The 15,278-nt window shown below is 46.4% G+C and overlaps 1 protein-coding gene across 2 annotated transcripts in view; it reads left to right on the top strand.

The window, feature by feature from the left end:
* Window positions 1–1,945: 1,945 nt before the first annotated feature.
* Window positions 1,946–15,278, top strand: part of LOC310684373 (digestive cysteine proteinase 1-like) — a 30,042-nt gene continuing 16,709 nt past the window's right edge. Inside the window, exons 1-2 of one of the 2 annotated variants that reach the window (XR_014514739.1) lie at window positions 1,946–2,091; window positions 9,796–9,855. Coding sequence is in view for 1 of the 2 variants with exons in the window: in XM_083455439.1 (XP_083311565.1) it covers window positions 2,040–2,091; window positions 9,796–9,855 (112 nt within the window). In the remaining variant the exon portion in view is untranslated. The remainder of the gene's footprint in view (window positions 2,092–9,795; window positions 9,856–15,278) is intronic. The other variant, XM_083455439.1, reaches the window with a different exon arrangement.

Genomic DNA, 15,278 nt, shown 5'->3' with positions numbered 1-15,278 from the left:
TGTAAATAGCAACAGTCTGGAAGCTCTACTATTGGACAAAGGTTTGCATCTGGCCCCACCCACCCCTGGCATCTGGCCCCCAGAAGGTTGTTTGCAAGGGAATGTGGCCCTCTGGCTTAAAAAAAAAGGCTCCCCATCCCTGATGCTGGAGGAGCACAGGTGGTCACCACGAGCATGGTCTGAACCATCTGCCTCTGGGGAATGCAGTTCAACCCACCTGGCAATTTCCATGCATCCTCACTCAGTCATGATCTGGATACACCTGTAAGTGTAGGAGGTAAAACTATGAGGGACTCCTGAATGCATTTCAAGTATGCCAAGAGGGAGGGGGAGGGTTAATGATAACATTTTGGCAAAGGGAGAAGGAAAGAGGATGGACACAATTTACATATCAGCAGACAGGAGCCTCTCTATTGGCTTTTCCAGTGCCTGTTGAAGACATTCCTTCTCCAACAAGCCTTTGAAGTGTGGAGATACTTATCCCTCCCTGTATCTGTACTGGATGTGAAACTGTTTTTACATAGGAAATTGTTCTCGTTGATGCAATTGTTTTTTACTGCATGGTGTCCTTTTTAAATTGCTTTTAATTGCCAGTGATTTTTCTGTGAAATTGTTTTCAACATATTTTAAGGGAAGTGATTCATCAGTGGAAATCATTGGATAACTTCTGTTGGTGGGAGGCTGGATTCAGGTGAATCTTTGGTCTTGCCTAAAAGGGAAGTATTTATTTATCCATTACATGAATATACAACCTTCTCCTCCAGGGAGCTTGAGGTGGTGTAAATGGTTCTTCCCCTCCCCATTTTTTCCTCACAACAACCCTGTGAGGTCAAGGCCACCCAGTGTGCTTCAATCTGAACCCTGGTCTCCCAGGTCCCAGTCCAGCCAGCTCTCTAATTACACCACACTGACCACTCAGTTGTTAATAAGGCCCTCCTTGTATTCGTATTATTAAGGTATTATTACTATTAAAATAGTACTTTCAATTAATAGTAATTCAATCTAATAACTGATGCTATTAATTGGTATCAGTATTAATAAGGCTCTTTGGAATGCTCCCCCACAATCATGTAGAAACATATGTTTATAAATTCTATTTATAAAGATTTATGTTTCCAGTCTGGTTTTGGTTTTTGCATTTTTGTTGTTGTATTTTGTCACCTTTTCTCTTTTTTTGCATTTTTAATGCTTATATGCAGGTGTGGATTTATTTTATTCATGCTTTTATTCGCCACTCTGGAATCTCTTAATGAGGAGGGCAACCAAGAAATATTTGAAATGAATATTTTTGGGGCTGACAAAGACCTGCAGACGTCCAGGGTGGAGAGAATGTTGGGTTATCAGCAACTGAGGAAGAAGGATTATAATAAGGGTGATATGGGGTGAGGAATCTAGTCTTCTCAAGCCCCAAATATTTATTTTCAGTATCCTCAGAGGGAACAGATTAGCGGTGGGGAGATGCATGCCATGAAGCTAAGAATAAAATTAAAAACCCTCTCCGCATCGCGGACGTTGCAGTAGGAAAGGAGAGTGTAGTGGTTAGAGCCAGCGTGGTGTATTAGGACTTGGGAGACCAGCTCACTGGGTGATCTTGGGTCAACCCCTGCCTCGCAGCAGCCTAGCCTACCTCACAGGGCTGCTGTTGGGATCAAATGGGAAGGGGGAGAGAGCCACGCATGCCATCTTGAGCTAAGGGGTACGAATGCACTAAAGCGCTCAATCAAGAAAAGCGCTTGCAGCCCTACACCCACTTACCTGCGTCTAAACCCCATTGAGTGCAACGGGGTTTACTTTTGAGTAGACGCGTCTTTAGGAGCGCACCGTCGGCGTCCTTTAGCGCCAAGCGCGGGCTGGAGTCAAGCCAACTCCGCCTCTGCGCTGCGAAATACGGTAATCAGCTGTTCGGAAAGGCGAGGCGAGGCGAGGTTCCACCCCCGAGAGGCGCTTGGCCGCTCTCATTGGCTGGCCGCGCTCTTCTTAAAAGCAGAAGGTGAAGTTCTGCTGTCTTGTGCCGGTTGGGAAAAGGAAGAGCCGCAGACATGGGGAAGCTTGCCTTGGTCCTGATTCTCTGCTCGTGGAGCTTTGCTTTAGGTGAGTAGGTTCCTGCTAAAGCAGCTGTGGCGTTTGCATTTCTGGGCGCTGCAGACGCGATCTGACAAGGAAGCCCAAGAGGTTGGGTTTGCAGCTGCTGTGCGCTCTTCCTTAATGTGGGAAAAGGCCCCATCAAATCATAACAATAGATGAGGAAGAATTGCCAACTGACCGCGCTGGGCAGCATGGTCTGGCCTGCGCTTGTGCCTTTTCAATTGTTCCTTTGGCTGTGTGCAGCTAAATTCTACTTAGGAGTAGACCCATTGAAATGGATGCACCTCAGTTAGTCGTGGCCATTAGTATCAGTGGGCCTGCTTTGAGCATGGCTAACCTTGAATGTCACCCTTGGTTTGTAAGAATGGGTAAGAAGGTGCTATCTTCTGCGTGGAGGAAAGTGAGGCTCTGTGTTAATTTTGTAGATCAAGATGCTGTTAAAAGCATGGGAATATGGGGCTGGTGAAATGTCGGCATGCCATCATTTAATCCTATTTTCCTCTCACCTTCTGGTATCTACTGATCCACTGTTATCTACAAGGCACTTTCAGCTGTGAAATTCTGTGTCAGTGGGGTGTTGTTTAGGACTGCTGCTTTACATCATAGCAAGGGACGCGGGTGGCGCTGTGGGTTAAACCACAGAGCCTAGGACTTGCCGATCAGAAGGTTGTCGGTTCGAATCCCCGCGAGGGGGTGAGCGTCCCTGCTCCTGCCAACCTAGCAGTTCGAAAGCACGTCAAAGTGCAAGTAGATAAATAGGTACCGCTCCGGCGGGAAGGTAAACGGCGTTTCTGTGCGCTGCTCTGGTTTGCCAGAAGCGGCTTAGTCATGCTGGCCACATGACCCAGAAATGGTACGCCGGCTCCCTTGGCCAATAAAGCGAGGTGAGCGCCGCAACCCCAGAGTCGGACACGACTGGACCTAAGGGTCAGGGGTCCCTTTACCTTTACCTTTACCTTTACATCATAGCAACTGAGGCTCCATACACACCATACATTTAAAGCACATGTCTTCCCTCAAAGAGTTGTGGGCATTGTAGCTCTCGGAAGGGAAGTACTACAGTTCCCAGGATTCTTTGGAGGAAAAACCATGTGTTTTAAATGTATGGTGTGTACAAAGCCAAGGTCTCCTTGATAGTATGAGAGGATGTTTGGAGGTGATGTAAGGCAATGCTGCTTTTGGCATGTAGCTGTGCCAGTCTTTTTTCTCCCTGACAGGATCAGTGCCTTGAGCTGCTGTGAAATAGGCAAGAATCCAACTGATGTAGCAGTGGAGGGTGTAGCTGTACCTGGTTGAATATCTGCCTGTTGCACTTCTTTTCTAGGCACACAGCCTGTGATCAATACAGGTGTGAAGCTCTTAGGTATCGTCTTCTAGAGGAGACTAGCAAAAAGTGTCAGGGAATGAAGTGAGGGAAAGAAACATGAGGTCATCTGTTGGGTTGCTTAATTTACTTGATTCATGGGATTTGCTTTGTATCACCACCTTTTGCAACATAGGAATACATAACAGGTACCTCCACCTGAGTATTGTCTACCCTGACTGGGTTTTAGATAGGGGACATTCCCAGCCCCCCTCTAACTCTGGATATGGCAGAGTTTGAACCAAGGATCTTCTGCATGCAAGACAGATGCTCTACCACTGAGCTATGATCCTTTTTGCTCTCCAAGTAATTTGGAATGCAGGCATTTTAAGCTGTTGCCTTTAGTTTTAACTCCCACACATACAGGTAGATCCAGAGGCATCTTTGAGTTAGGATGCATAGAAACTGCTAGGGCAGCATTCCCCAAAGGCCATGGGTTCAAACCTCCCTTGCTCGTAATGCTAATCTCTGTTTCATCTGCATCTGGAGGCAAGTGGGCTTGGGCTGGCTGCAGCTATTAGATGTACTTCTGGCCACACCCTGGTGCCTCTGGATCTTTTGAACTCCAGCTTCCATCGGCCCCTGCCAGCATATGGAAACTGGAATCCAAAACATCTGGAGGGTGCCAGGTTGGCAAAAGTTGCCCTTCTGTATCCTATACTGTAGAAAGGGTTATGGCAGCTGGGGAAAGTGTCATGAAGAAGAAGCCGCATAGAGGTTGTATAAGCAAAAAAAGCCCCAACTTTAATGCAGACTCAGGCAGTTTCTGGTACGGCAAGCCAAGAGGGCCAATGCACTATGCCAACTTTCCCCAACTTGGTGCCCTCCAGTTGTTTGGGGGCCAAGGCTCTCATCATTCTAGACCACTGGCCATGCTTGCTGAGACTAGTAGTGGTTGTAGGCCAGAACATCTGGAGAAAGCACCAGGTTGGGAAACCCTGGGCTATGTTGTAACCCCAGGTCTGCATAACTTCAGTGGAGACAGCCTTGTCACAGTTATCCACACCCTGATGACCTCTTGATTAGATAACTTGCAATGTCACCAGCAACATTCCAGAGTTGTTCACCCCATTAATTGGGAAGGGTATTTTGGCTCAGCCTTACTTTGTGTTGTGTGCTCAGCTCAGGATTTTCTTTTTGGTACCAGAACTATGTTCCACCCCAGGACCCTAAGTTTCATTCGCTTCTGCACCTCCGTTTAGAAGAAAGAATTTTTGGTTGCTGCTGGGAGTCAGAAACTAGTGCTGAGCTATTGCAGATGTACAGTAGGTTCTCATCTATCTCGTGTTCAAAACACTTAAAGGATGTGGGAATAGCTTGACCCAGGATGTTTGTGCTTGCAGTGTGCAAACTAGTACGATGCCATAAGCTGGAGGTCTCAGCTGGTCGGTCTAAATAAAGTTGACCCAATGTATTGACTGGCTGCAAATAGCAGAAGTCAGAGATGTTGCTGAGGTTGTGAAGCATTTCCCCACATGCCGCAGGTGACAAAATCCTTTGTGAATGTGTGCTAACAGTTACGTAAGGCAAATACCCTGATTTCTCCAGTGATAGCATCTTTAAACGATTGAAACACTTGCTGGGATTTGCATTGCTCTTCTCTCGGTGAGATTTGCTTAATTGTGCTGCAAGAAGGAAGTGCGCACCCACTGGAGAACAATGACACCGAGCAACATCACACATGAACATGATTAGTGTCTTTTTTGCATCACTGGTACCTGTCACAGTGAGCACACAATGGAGCTTTAACAATTGAAATAGTTTGGGAAATACACAGTGTTTTGACTTGTCACAGATACTCGCTGCCTGGAGTCAAGGCACTGGCCCATCTAGCTCTGTGTTGTCTACATCAGGGTTTCCCAAACTTGTGCCTCCAGCTGTTGTTGGACTACAACTCCCATCATCCCTAGCTAGCAGGACCAGTGGTCAAGGATGCTGGGAGTTGTAGTCCAACAACAGCTGGAGACTTAAGTTTGGAAACCCTGGTCTACACTAACTAGCAGCATCTCTCCATGATTTCAGGCAAGGTTCTCTCCCAGCCCCACCTGAAGATGGAACCTGGGACCTTCTGCTTGCAAGGCAGATGCTCTGCCTCTTAAGTAATTTCACAGACTTGTTGGAAGAGAGAATCTGTACTGTGAAAATTCCTGCTACCTTTCCCAATCAATTAAAAGAAATGCATGGCGGGCTTATTTTGTGAAATTTTTGAGAACATAAAATTGCTTGCTTGCTCTTTTGATAACAGGTGTAGCAGCCTTTCTAGTAGAAAGACTTCTCATTCCCTTTTGAGCTTGACAAACTGGCAGAGCCAGAGTGACTTTCCATGTCTGTCCTGTATAGAAAACCACAGCTCAAACAGCAGCTGCAGTTTCACTCAGAACCACATGAGAGTATGTGGGAGGGCAAAAACATGAGTCAATTGTACTTCAGTGGTCAGAGTCACAAATAATGGTGTTAATTTCGCCACCCAGATGCTCTGGGCAGATGTATCAAAAGGCTGAAACCTGCTTTCAAGTAGATCTGGAGAATGACTTTTCCCTGGGGCTTCCTGGGAACTGTAGTTTTGAGACTGGCAGGACTTCCCAGCTCTTCCTGTCTTCTAACCCTAACTCTGCCCTCTTGCAAAACTACGATTCTGGGGAATTTCTTTGCTAAAATCAGGTAGCAAAAGAGATCAGCTGGTGAAACTCTGATCTTCAGAACTTTTAAATTCTGGGTGGGCCTCATCTTGAGCACTGGAAATTATAAATAGCCACTCCCTGTACAGACACCTACACCAAATGACATGAACAATGAATTGGTTAAGAGCATCATTCCACAGTCTTGCCCTCTGGTCTCAAGATTCAGCCACATAGAGAACAGATGATCCCCCTACCATAAGGGCACAAAAAAAAAAAAAAATCAGTGTGAGGGGCGTATTCCTTTCTGAGAAGCCTTCTGAGGGTCATATGCAAGCAGTGGGCGGGACAGAGGCAAAAGTGGGTGGGGCAATTAATGCAAATTTTATCCTTCATGCAATAGGCTAGTTTCGGCAGAAACCCCCACACCCCTTTCTGTCCTCCATCCAAGCAAGCAGGAAGCACTCTGAGCCAGGTAAAAACCTTTAGGGAGGGAAGTGAGGCTTGTGAGAGGTGTGGCCAAGGGAGCCAGATAGAGGGGCTTGGACCTTTGTCCCTTGGGTCCAAGGTTCCCCCATCCCTGCTCACTCCACTTCCATAGGAATCATAGAACTGTAGATTTGCAAGGGACCCTGAGAATTACTTAGTCCAACCCCCTGCAATGCAGGAATATGCAGCTGTCCCATATGAGGATCGAACCTGCAACCTTGGCATTATTAGCACCACGCTCTAACCAACTAAGCTATCCAGGGATGTACTGGCATTGAGTGTTTTAGCATTGTTGATTTTCAGTGGCTCATGCTGGAGGCCTAGGATGGCTGTACTCTGATTGATCTGTGTGAAAAAGTATTTCTTGTGTCCTGAATCTCCCACTATTCAAGTTCATTGGGTGCCCCAGGGACAGAGGTGCAGTGGGCCAGGTTTGGGGTGTGTGTGTCAAAGTCCTGTCACTATTTCTGCAGCATTGTCCTAGAGCTGCTGAAACACCATGAAGCGAAAGCTTTTTAGCCACTGAGAAGAAGTCTTCTCTCTGTTTGTGCTAGTTGTGGTCAAGCAGAATGAAAGGAGATGAGTCAGCTTCTGCGGATGGGCTCCCAGGGTCACTCTGCAGAAGGAATGTGGGAAGAACCGGGGGGAATCAGAGTTATTCTGTATGCTCCAAAGCTAAGCATTTGGCAACACTGAAAACACAAGGCACTTCCATTTCAAAGAAACAGTGTGCAAATTCTGTTACGTACAAAGGAACTTCAAGGCAAACGCAGCTTAAGTCACTTAGAAAGAAGGTACTCTGTATCATTTGCCCATGTATGTGCACAGGAAATAGTAGATCTAGCTGAAAGGCAACACATGGACAGCTGCAGTGATTGTTGCAACATGTCCCTAATTATTATTGTACAATTGTGAGATGATACAACCTTCTAAAATAATTATATAATCTTAGAAGGGTGTGTGGCTCTGGCTGTCTGAATTTGCCACTACAGTGCTGTCCAGGGAGGAATTCAGCATTCTGCTCTTCTGATCGTTCCTTAAGCGTAAGCATTTCAGTTTGGCAGGTGGAATGATCTGCCCTCTTCTCCCCCACACCCTGTTCTGGTGTTTCATTAACCTACTTTCCTAATACTTAGGAAGCTGCCTTATTCCAAGGCAGACCATTAGTCCATCTAGCTCAGCATTGTCCTGCAGTCGCTCTCCAAGGTTTCAGACAGGAGCCTCTCCCAATCTTACTTGGAGATGCCCAGGATTGAACCCGGGACCTTTTGCATGCAAGGCAGATGCCCTACCAATGAGCTATAGCCCTTCCCTGCTATGGAAGGCAGTTGGATTTTGGCATCTTCAGGAAAAATGCTGACATGGATGAACTTGGAGAGCAGCAAGGCATGTCTCCTCCTGAAGCTTTCCTGCTTCCAAATTAGAGGCTGCTTCCTGCAACCTGCTCGCCCAAATGCTCCAACCCTAGCCGGGAGCCAGTAGCAGCTGGGGCTGCTTGTTCCGTGTCAGCTTTGCACAGATGTGACAAAACTGATTTATTAAATTCAAGTTTAATAGTAAGAATTACATAGTAAAATACAAGGGGAATAGAATGTAGCGAGGCTTGCTGTCCTTCACAGCGGGAGGTTCATCTGCTGCCATGTCAGACAGCCTTTCTTGCATCGGCAAATTAGGGTCTTGCCCACTTGGCGGGAAATGCTGGCATCAAGGAAGAGGCGGGACCCATTCTCCGGGTGTGTCGGCTTTGGTTTGCGCGTTGTTTAATAGTCATTCCAAACTGAAAGTTGCTTAATGACAGGGACAAGCGTTATAAGGTTAGGAGTCATAGGTGTTCCTTGGCACTGCTATTAAAGCATCTCTTTAAGACAAGCTTATCAGATATATATTTTGGGTTTGGTCCCCTTTTTTTGCCCTTGCGCAATTTTTAATCCTGCTTCTGTGGTGCTTTCCAATGTAGCACCTGAAACTCTGCCATTTCCTCTTCTGTCATCCAAACAACCATTTCTATTTGCCGCATTTTAATCAAATCGCAATGGGACGCGGGTGGCGCTGTGGGTTAAACCACAGAGCCTAGGACTTGCTGATCAGAAGGTCGGCAGTTCGAATCCCCGCAACGGGGTGAGCTCCCGTTGCTCGGTCCCTGCTCCTGCCAACCTAGCAGTTCGAAAGCACGTCAAAGTGCAAGTAGATAAATAGGTACCGCTCCGGTGGGAAGGTAAACTGCGGTTCCGTGCGCTGCTCTGGTTCGCCAGAAGCGGCTTAGTTATGCTGGCCACATGACCTGGAAGTAGTACGCCAGCTCCCTTGGCCAATAAAGCGAGATGAGCGCTGCAACCCCAGAGTCAGCCACGACTGGACCTAATGGTCAGGGGTACCTTTACCTTTACCTAATCAAATCGCAGTCTTAAAAACTGTATTCTTGCAAATCCTTTCATCCAAAAGTTGACATTGATTGATTGATTCTACAGCATTTATACTCTTTAGTCAAAAATTATATTGGAGAGGCTTACAAAGATCAACTCTAAGATGGTCTCTGGCCTCCAGTTCATAATCTAAAACTAAATGACACACAAGGAAAAAGAAGGAAGAGGGAGGAGAAGAAGAAAGAAAGCTCTAGCTCCAAAAGTTACAACTGATGTCAGTAGTGGGGCTGGCTGCCTTGCCCTTGATAAAGATCAGTCCCTCCTCTGAAGCAGTTGCAGGAGCAGAGCTGGTGACAGTGTCTAGGGCTGGAGAGTAGAAACACAGAGTCTTCTAAGTACGAGCAGAGTGAAGAGGTGTGTGTCCTAAAAAAATTACTTAGAGCAGCCAAATTACCCTTCGGAGAACTCGCCCAGCAATTCATGCTGTAAAGCTGTCATTGGTTGGCTTGTGAATATCTGTCAGTCCATGAAATGCCCAGTGCCAACTAAAAACATTAAGACTTAACATTTGTATAGCACGTTCAAATGTTTAATGTGTTTTACATGCATTCTCTAGTTGTAATCCTCACAAAAGCCCCAAACAGTAAATTGGCATGGGTAGTATTATCCCCATATTGCAGATGTGGGAAGTGAGGATAACTGAGATGGTATCAGCCATTTGGTAAGTTCCTGACAGAGACAAAATTCAAACAAGGGCCTTCTGGTTTTTGTAGCTCAGTTCAGGGACATTTTCTCTACAATGGGCATCCTTTGTTCAATCACTTCTACATCACCATTGTGAGGCATTCAATGCTACCATTTTTTCCCCTTATTTCAGGAAATGGGTGTGCTCATTCAAGGATAACCCCTGATTTTGGAGACCTGTACCACGTCAAAGGTAAGTGTCACTCAGTATGTCTTTTCAGAGGCAGGTGGCACAAACACATGCATGCACATGCAGTGGACCGGTTCTTCCTGCTTTTGACCAAAATGCCTGGTGTGGGCAACTTTGCTATATGTCTACCAAGCTCCTAAGCTGCTTTCTGATGTCACTTTTCCCTTCAGTGGATGGCCGTTGTTCCTGTGTAGAAAACTAGTTTATGTAGGAACATAGGAAACCAAGTCAGACCAATGACTGCACTGGCTGGCAGCAGCTCTCCAGAGCTTCAGAGAGGGGCCTCCCCAAGCCCTACCTGGAGTTGTCGGGGATTGAACCCGGGACCTTCTGAATGCATGAGCTATGACCTTTCCCCCAAAATGTGCAGGTAGAGACACTGAATCCATTTTGAACCACACTTGTGTCTCTTATGGCTGTGATTGTGCAGCGGGTGCCGATGTCCCTTCACGAGCAGAAGAAGTTGCATCTGGAATTGTGCAAAGCATCCTAAGTTTAGCTGAGAATTAGTGGATCCTTTCTCATTGGCAGCCTCCATTTTGTAATATAGGGACGACACTGGAACATAATATGTGGGGCTTCCTAAGAGTTCCGAGCTGTGGGAAATCTCCTGGTTGGCAGCAGCCTGTTCATTTCCAAATGGTTCTCTTAGAAACTGTATACTGTATTTCTCTTTTCTGGGACTATAATCCTATATAAAAAGGTAAAGGTACCCCTGCCCGTTCGGGCCAGTCTTGCCAGACTCTAGGGTTGTGTGCTCATCTCACTCTAAAGGCCGGGAGCCAGCGCTGTCCGAAGACACTTCCGGGTCACGTGGCCAGCGTGACAAGCTGCATCTGGCGAGCCAGCGCAGCACACAGAACGCCGTTTACCTTCCCGCTATAAGGCGGTCCCTATTTATCTACTTGCACCCAGAGGTGCTTTCGAACTGCTAGGTTGGCAGGCGCTGGGACCGAACGACAGGAGCGCACCCCGCCGCGGGGATTCGAACCGCCGACCATGCGATCGGCAAGTTCTAGGCTCTGAGGTTTTACCCACAGCGCCACCCGCGTCCCTACAATCCTATATACACACGCTTAATCTAGAAGGAAGTCCCATTGGGGCTGAATCGTAGACACCCTAGTTTTGGACGTGTTTCTGCATTAAAATCAAAGGACCCACGACTTGCCCATCATTCTTTGCTTGCAAGAGAGGCAGTGCACAAAGCCTTCTGGTCCTGCTCAGGAAGCATGAAGTAACCAAGGTTGAGAAATCTGTTGTTGGGCTGCAGCTCCCGTCTGGCCCAGCCAGTGTGGCAAATGACCATCTATGATGAAAGTTGTAGTCCAACAACATCTGGAGGACCACAAGTTCCCCATTCCTGAAGTAAACAAACTAGTTATTTATTGCTCATTATGCAGTCAGAGACAGTTGGGAGGAGTAACTAATGTTAGAAATTGCAGCATTAGGTAAACTTTAGCAGAGGGGTCACTACTACCAGGTAAACCATGATGCTCCGGTTTTTTGGAATGCCTTATGCCCAATGCTGCCATCTCATTAATGTTTCTTTCACATTGCTACACATTGTAACCTGCTTGCATTAAGAGCTTCTAGTTAGCGCCCTTGCATATCCCAGTGAGTGTCCCGGAAATGCATGTTTGCACCTTTGCTGACTCGGTGGGAAGCTAAACCTAGAGGGTAATCTGCATCTTCTCCTGAGCCAAATGATAAGGGTGGGGATTTCTGTGGAATCCAATCTTTCCTCTTTCCTCCTGCCTCAATTTAGCCCCTTCCTGTATAACCTGAACAAGTATGTGCAAAGCTTCCTGAGATACTCTGAGGCAAGTAGGTCTCCCATTATTAAGCTCTCCTTCCAGGAATATAATTTAGCTGGTGACGAAACCTGACAGGCAGCTCTAATGAAAATTGTGAGTAGATTCAGCAAAATTAAAAGGATTGTGCTCGAATGTGTTAGTCACTTCTCCTGGGAATCTGGTGACATAGCTCTTCCTAACAGTTCCAGGGACACACATGAGAATGCTTATGCTTGTAGCTGACAGCCATGCTAGACACAACATTTTCCACATATTAAAAGGTAAAGGGACCCCTGACCATTGGGTCCAGTCGTAACTGACTCTGGGGTTGCGGCGCTCATCTCACTTTATTGGCCGAGGGAGCTGGCGTACAGCTTCCGGGTCATCTGGCCAGCATGACTAAGCCGCTTCTGGGGAATCAGAGCAGCACACTGAAATGCCATTTACCTTCCCGCCAGAGCGGTACCTATTTATCTACTTGCACTTTGACGTGCTTTCGAACGGCTAGGTTGGCAGGAGCAGGGACCGAGCAATGGGAGCTCACCCCATTGCGGGGATTCGAACCGCCGACCTTCTGATCAGCAAGCCCTAGGCTCTGTGGTTTAACCCACAGTGCCACCCGGCAGTATGTAGATGATTTTTGCTTAAAGTAGCTCAGTGGTAGACCATCTGCTTTGCATGCAGAAGATCCACAACATTTCCAGGAAGGGCTAGGAATGCCCCCTCTCTGAAACCCTGAAGAACTGCTGCCGGAAAGTGGAAACTGCATTCCCCCAACCTGGTGCCCTTCAGAACTTTTTAGAGTCCTACTCCCATTAGCCCTAGCCAGCATGACCAGGGATGTCAGGGATGATGGGAGTTGTAGTCCAAAACATCTGGCGGACACCCAGTTGGGGAAGGCTAGTTTGGAAAATAACAGATAGATAGATCACCGCTTGTTCTACAAAGCAAAGAGAACCAGATAAGTAATAATGGTAAATGTGGATTAAATGGAAGGGAAATACTGTATGGGACGTCATGTTGATGAGGACGGCACTGTGTGCAAAACTTGCACGCATAAATGGCATCAAGTCCACAATGAAAACCAAGGAAGAGGTATTGTTCTGCCTTAGGCAGAGATGTATCCGACAGCTGAGTGTGTCACTAGTTCATTCAGCACACTTTTGTTGTTAAGTTTCCTGTTTTCAGTGGGTGTCATTTATTGCCTTGTTTTTAAATCTATATTTTAATTTGTTCTAGAAACACTTTGTCGGCTGCTGTTTAACAACCATTAAAATATTTTGAGCAGTGACACTGAAAAGGCCAAAGTGCTTTTCTGATTGCCAAATTGGCGGCAGCTGTATGTAATTCTACCTCCCGGCCGATGCACAGATATGCCCCAAATGATTCCCAATATCTTTTTCCTTTTGCAAGCTGTGCAAGTCATTATACAATTGTGCTTTTCATGAAGAAGAAAAAAACATGGCTTAGGTGAATTGTACCTTCCCCACTCATGCCACACCCAGTAATGTTTTGGAATGCAGCTTCCCACAGTCCATGGTGGAAATTGTAGTCTGAAACACCCGGAGGGCACCAGGTTGGCAAAGGCTGGCATAGATGGGGCATAGCAGGATGTACACACACAAAAATAACAATTCTGTGACCCTCCCGTGGAAGTGTGGAAACTCAGCTACAATTCTTCTTGACAGCTTCAGGCAGAACTACAATGACTGGGTTGTGCCAAGGTGTGTCCTTATTTCGCCCAATATGATTCTTTTGATAGGAACAGTAGGCAAGCTGCCATTCCCGCCCCCTCCTGCAGTCCTTTCAGAAATATCTAATGTCGTGTTCTTCAGTTTTGGGTCCCTACCCAGGTGTGGTTGGACTACGATTCCCATCATCCTTGACCATTGGCTAAACTGGATGAAGGGAGTTGTAGTCAAACTACATCAGGGGACCCAAGGATGAAGAGCACAGATCTAATGCCATTTGGTCTTGTTCATGCTAGCCCAGGGTTTCCCAAACTCCAGCTAGCAGGACCAGTGGTCAGGGATGATGGGAATTGTAGTCCAAAAACAGCTGGAGACCCAAGTTTGGGAAACTCTGTGCTAGCCAAAGAATGATGGTAGTGTAAAGTTTTTCAGTGGATATTTTAATCTGGGTCTAGTAATAGGGGAACTGAAGTAAAGTGTGGCAACTGCATCAGATTAACCCAGACTTTCCCAACCTGATGCCCTCCAGATGTTTGGGACTCCATCTCCCATCAGCCTCAGCATCTGGGGTTGTGGAAAGTCAACATTAATTTATCCAGGGTGTGAGTATGATGGAGGGATGAGAAACCTGTGGCCCTCCAGATGTTGTTGGACTCTGACCCCCATCAGCCCCAGTCAGCACAGACAGTGGTCCAGGGATCATGGGAGTTGTAGTCAACCAACAGGAGAACCACAGGCTTCTCACTGTGTCCTTTCTTAAGCCTGTCTCCAGGCAGACCAATCCCACCCATGCTGCTGGAGAAGGAGATGTTTCATCACGACAAATGTTGTGCTGTGCAAAAAGAGGAACTGCAAAATAATATTTCCCAAGAACATCATCACACCGTAAAAAAAAGTCTTTGTATATCTCAGCAACATTTCCTGTATGCCAGATGCTAGACACAAAGGTGTGGAAGGTTGTTGTCTTCATGCCCCGCTTGTGAGTTTAGCAGCATCTATCTGATTGTCTGCTGCTGGAAACAGAATACTGGACCTTAGTCCGGGGCCAAAATATTCATTGTCTTTTAAATGCATTTGCGTCCCTGGAATGTCTCCCATCAACTTCTAGTTAAAGCTGGCATGCAGGTGGCTGAGGCTGCACTTGGGCCTCCCCACCTTGGCTCCATGTTGTAGGTGACCAAGTGCAAGGAAATACTGAGCCCAATGAAACTGGTATCTCACCTGTCTGCTTGAATAAAACGTGGGGAAACGTGGGGAAGAGATGCTGTGAGTTGGCCGGTGTGATTTAAAGCGATGCACAGTCTGGCTCGAATCCAGCGAGACAAATCTTTACCTTCTTGTGAATTTCAACTTGGCAAACAAGTTGTTTGTTGCCGTGACTTGCAGAAACTGCGTTAAGCAAAACTTTGCATTGATTTCTCAACTTCCGTTTGAATTTGCAGCTCGGAAGAACAATAGAGTTTAAACCTTTCGAAATGCCTTTTAAAATCTCATCCCTGACAAAGCCCTTGGGCAAATGTTTGCTCAACCTGGTGCCCTCTGGATGTTTTGGACTACAGTTCCCATCAGCCCCAGTGAGCACTACTGGGTAACTTACTCACACACCCCCAGCCATCCTCTGCTCCTTTCCAGAGCATAATTACTTCTTCACCTGTTTATTTTATTTCCATATTTAATTTAGCAAAATTTATATAGTGCTGAGATGACAAAAACCTCTAATATAAAATAATAAAATAAAATATTATCTGTAAATTATTTATTGAAAAATACCAAACATTTAAAAAATCAGTTTTTTGCAGGGGCTGAAAACAAAAGATCAAAGACTCCTGCCTAAAATAAATGGGCAGGGAATTCCAAGCTGTAGGTCAGGCATAGGCAAACTTGGCCCTTCAGATGTTTTTTGGGACTACAACTCCCATCATCCCTAGCTTACAGGACCAGT

Source organism: Podarcis tiliguerta, assembly GCF_965153285.1.
Source record: "Podarcis tiliguerta genome assembly, chromosome: 8".
Lineage (NCBI taxonomy): Eukaryota > Metazoa > Chordata > Lepidosauria > Squamata > Lacertidae > Podarcis > Podarcis tiliguerta.
Note: the sequence above shows the minus strand (reverse complement) of the source record. Positions and strands in the feature narration are given on the sequence as shown.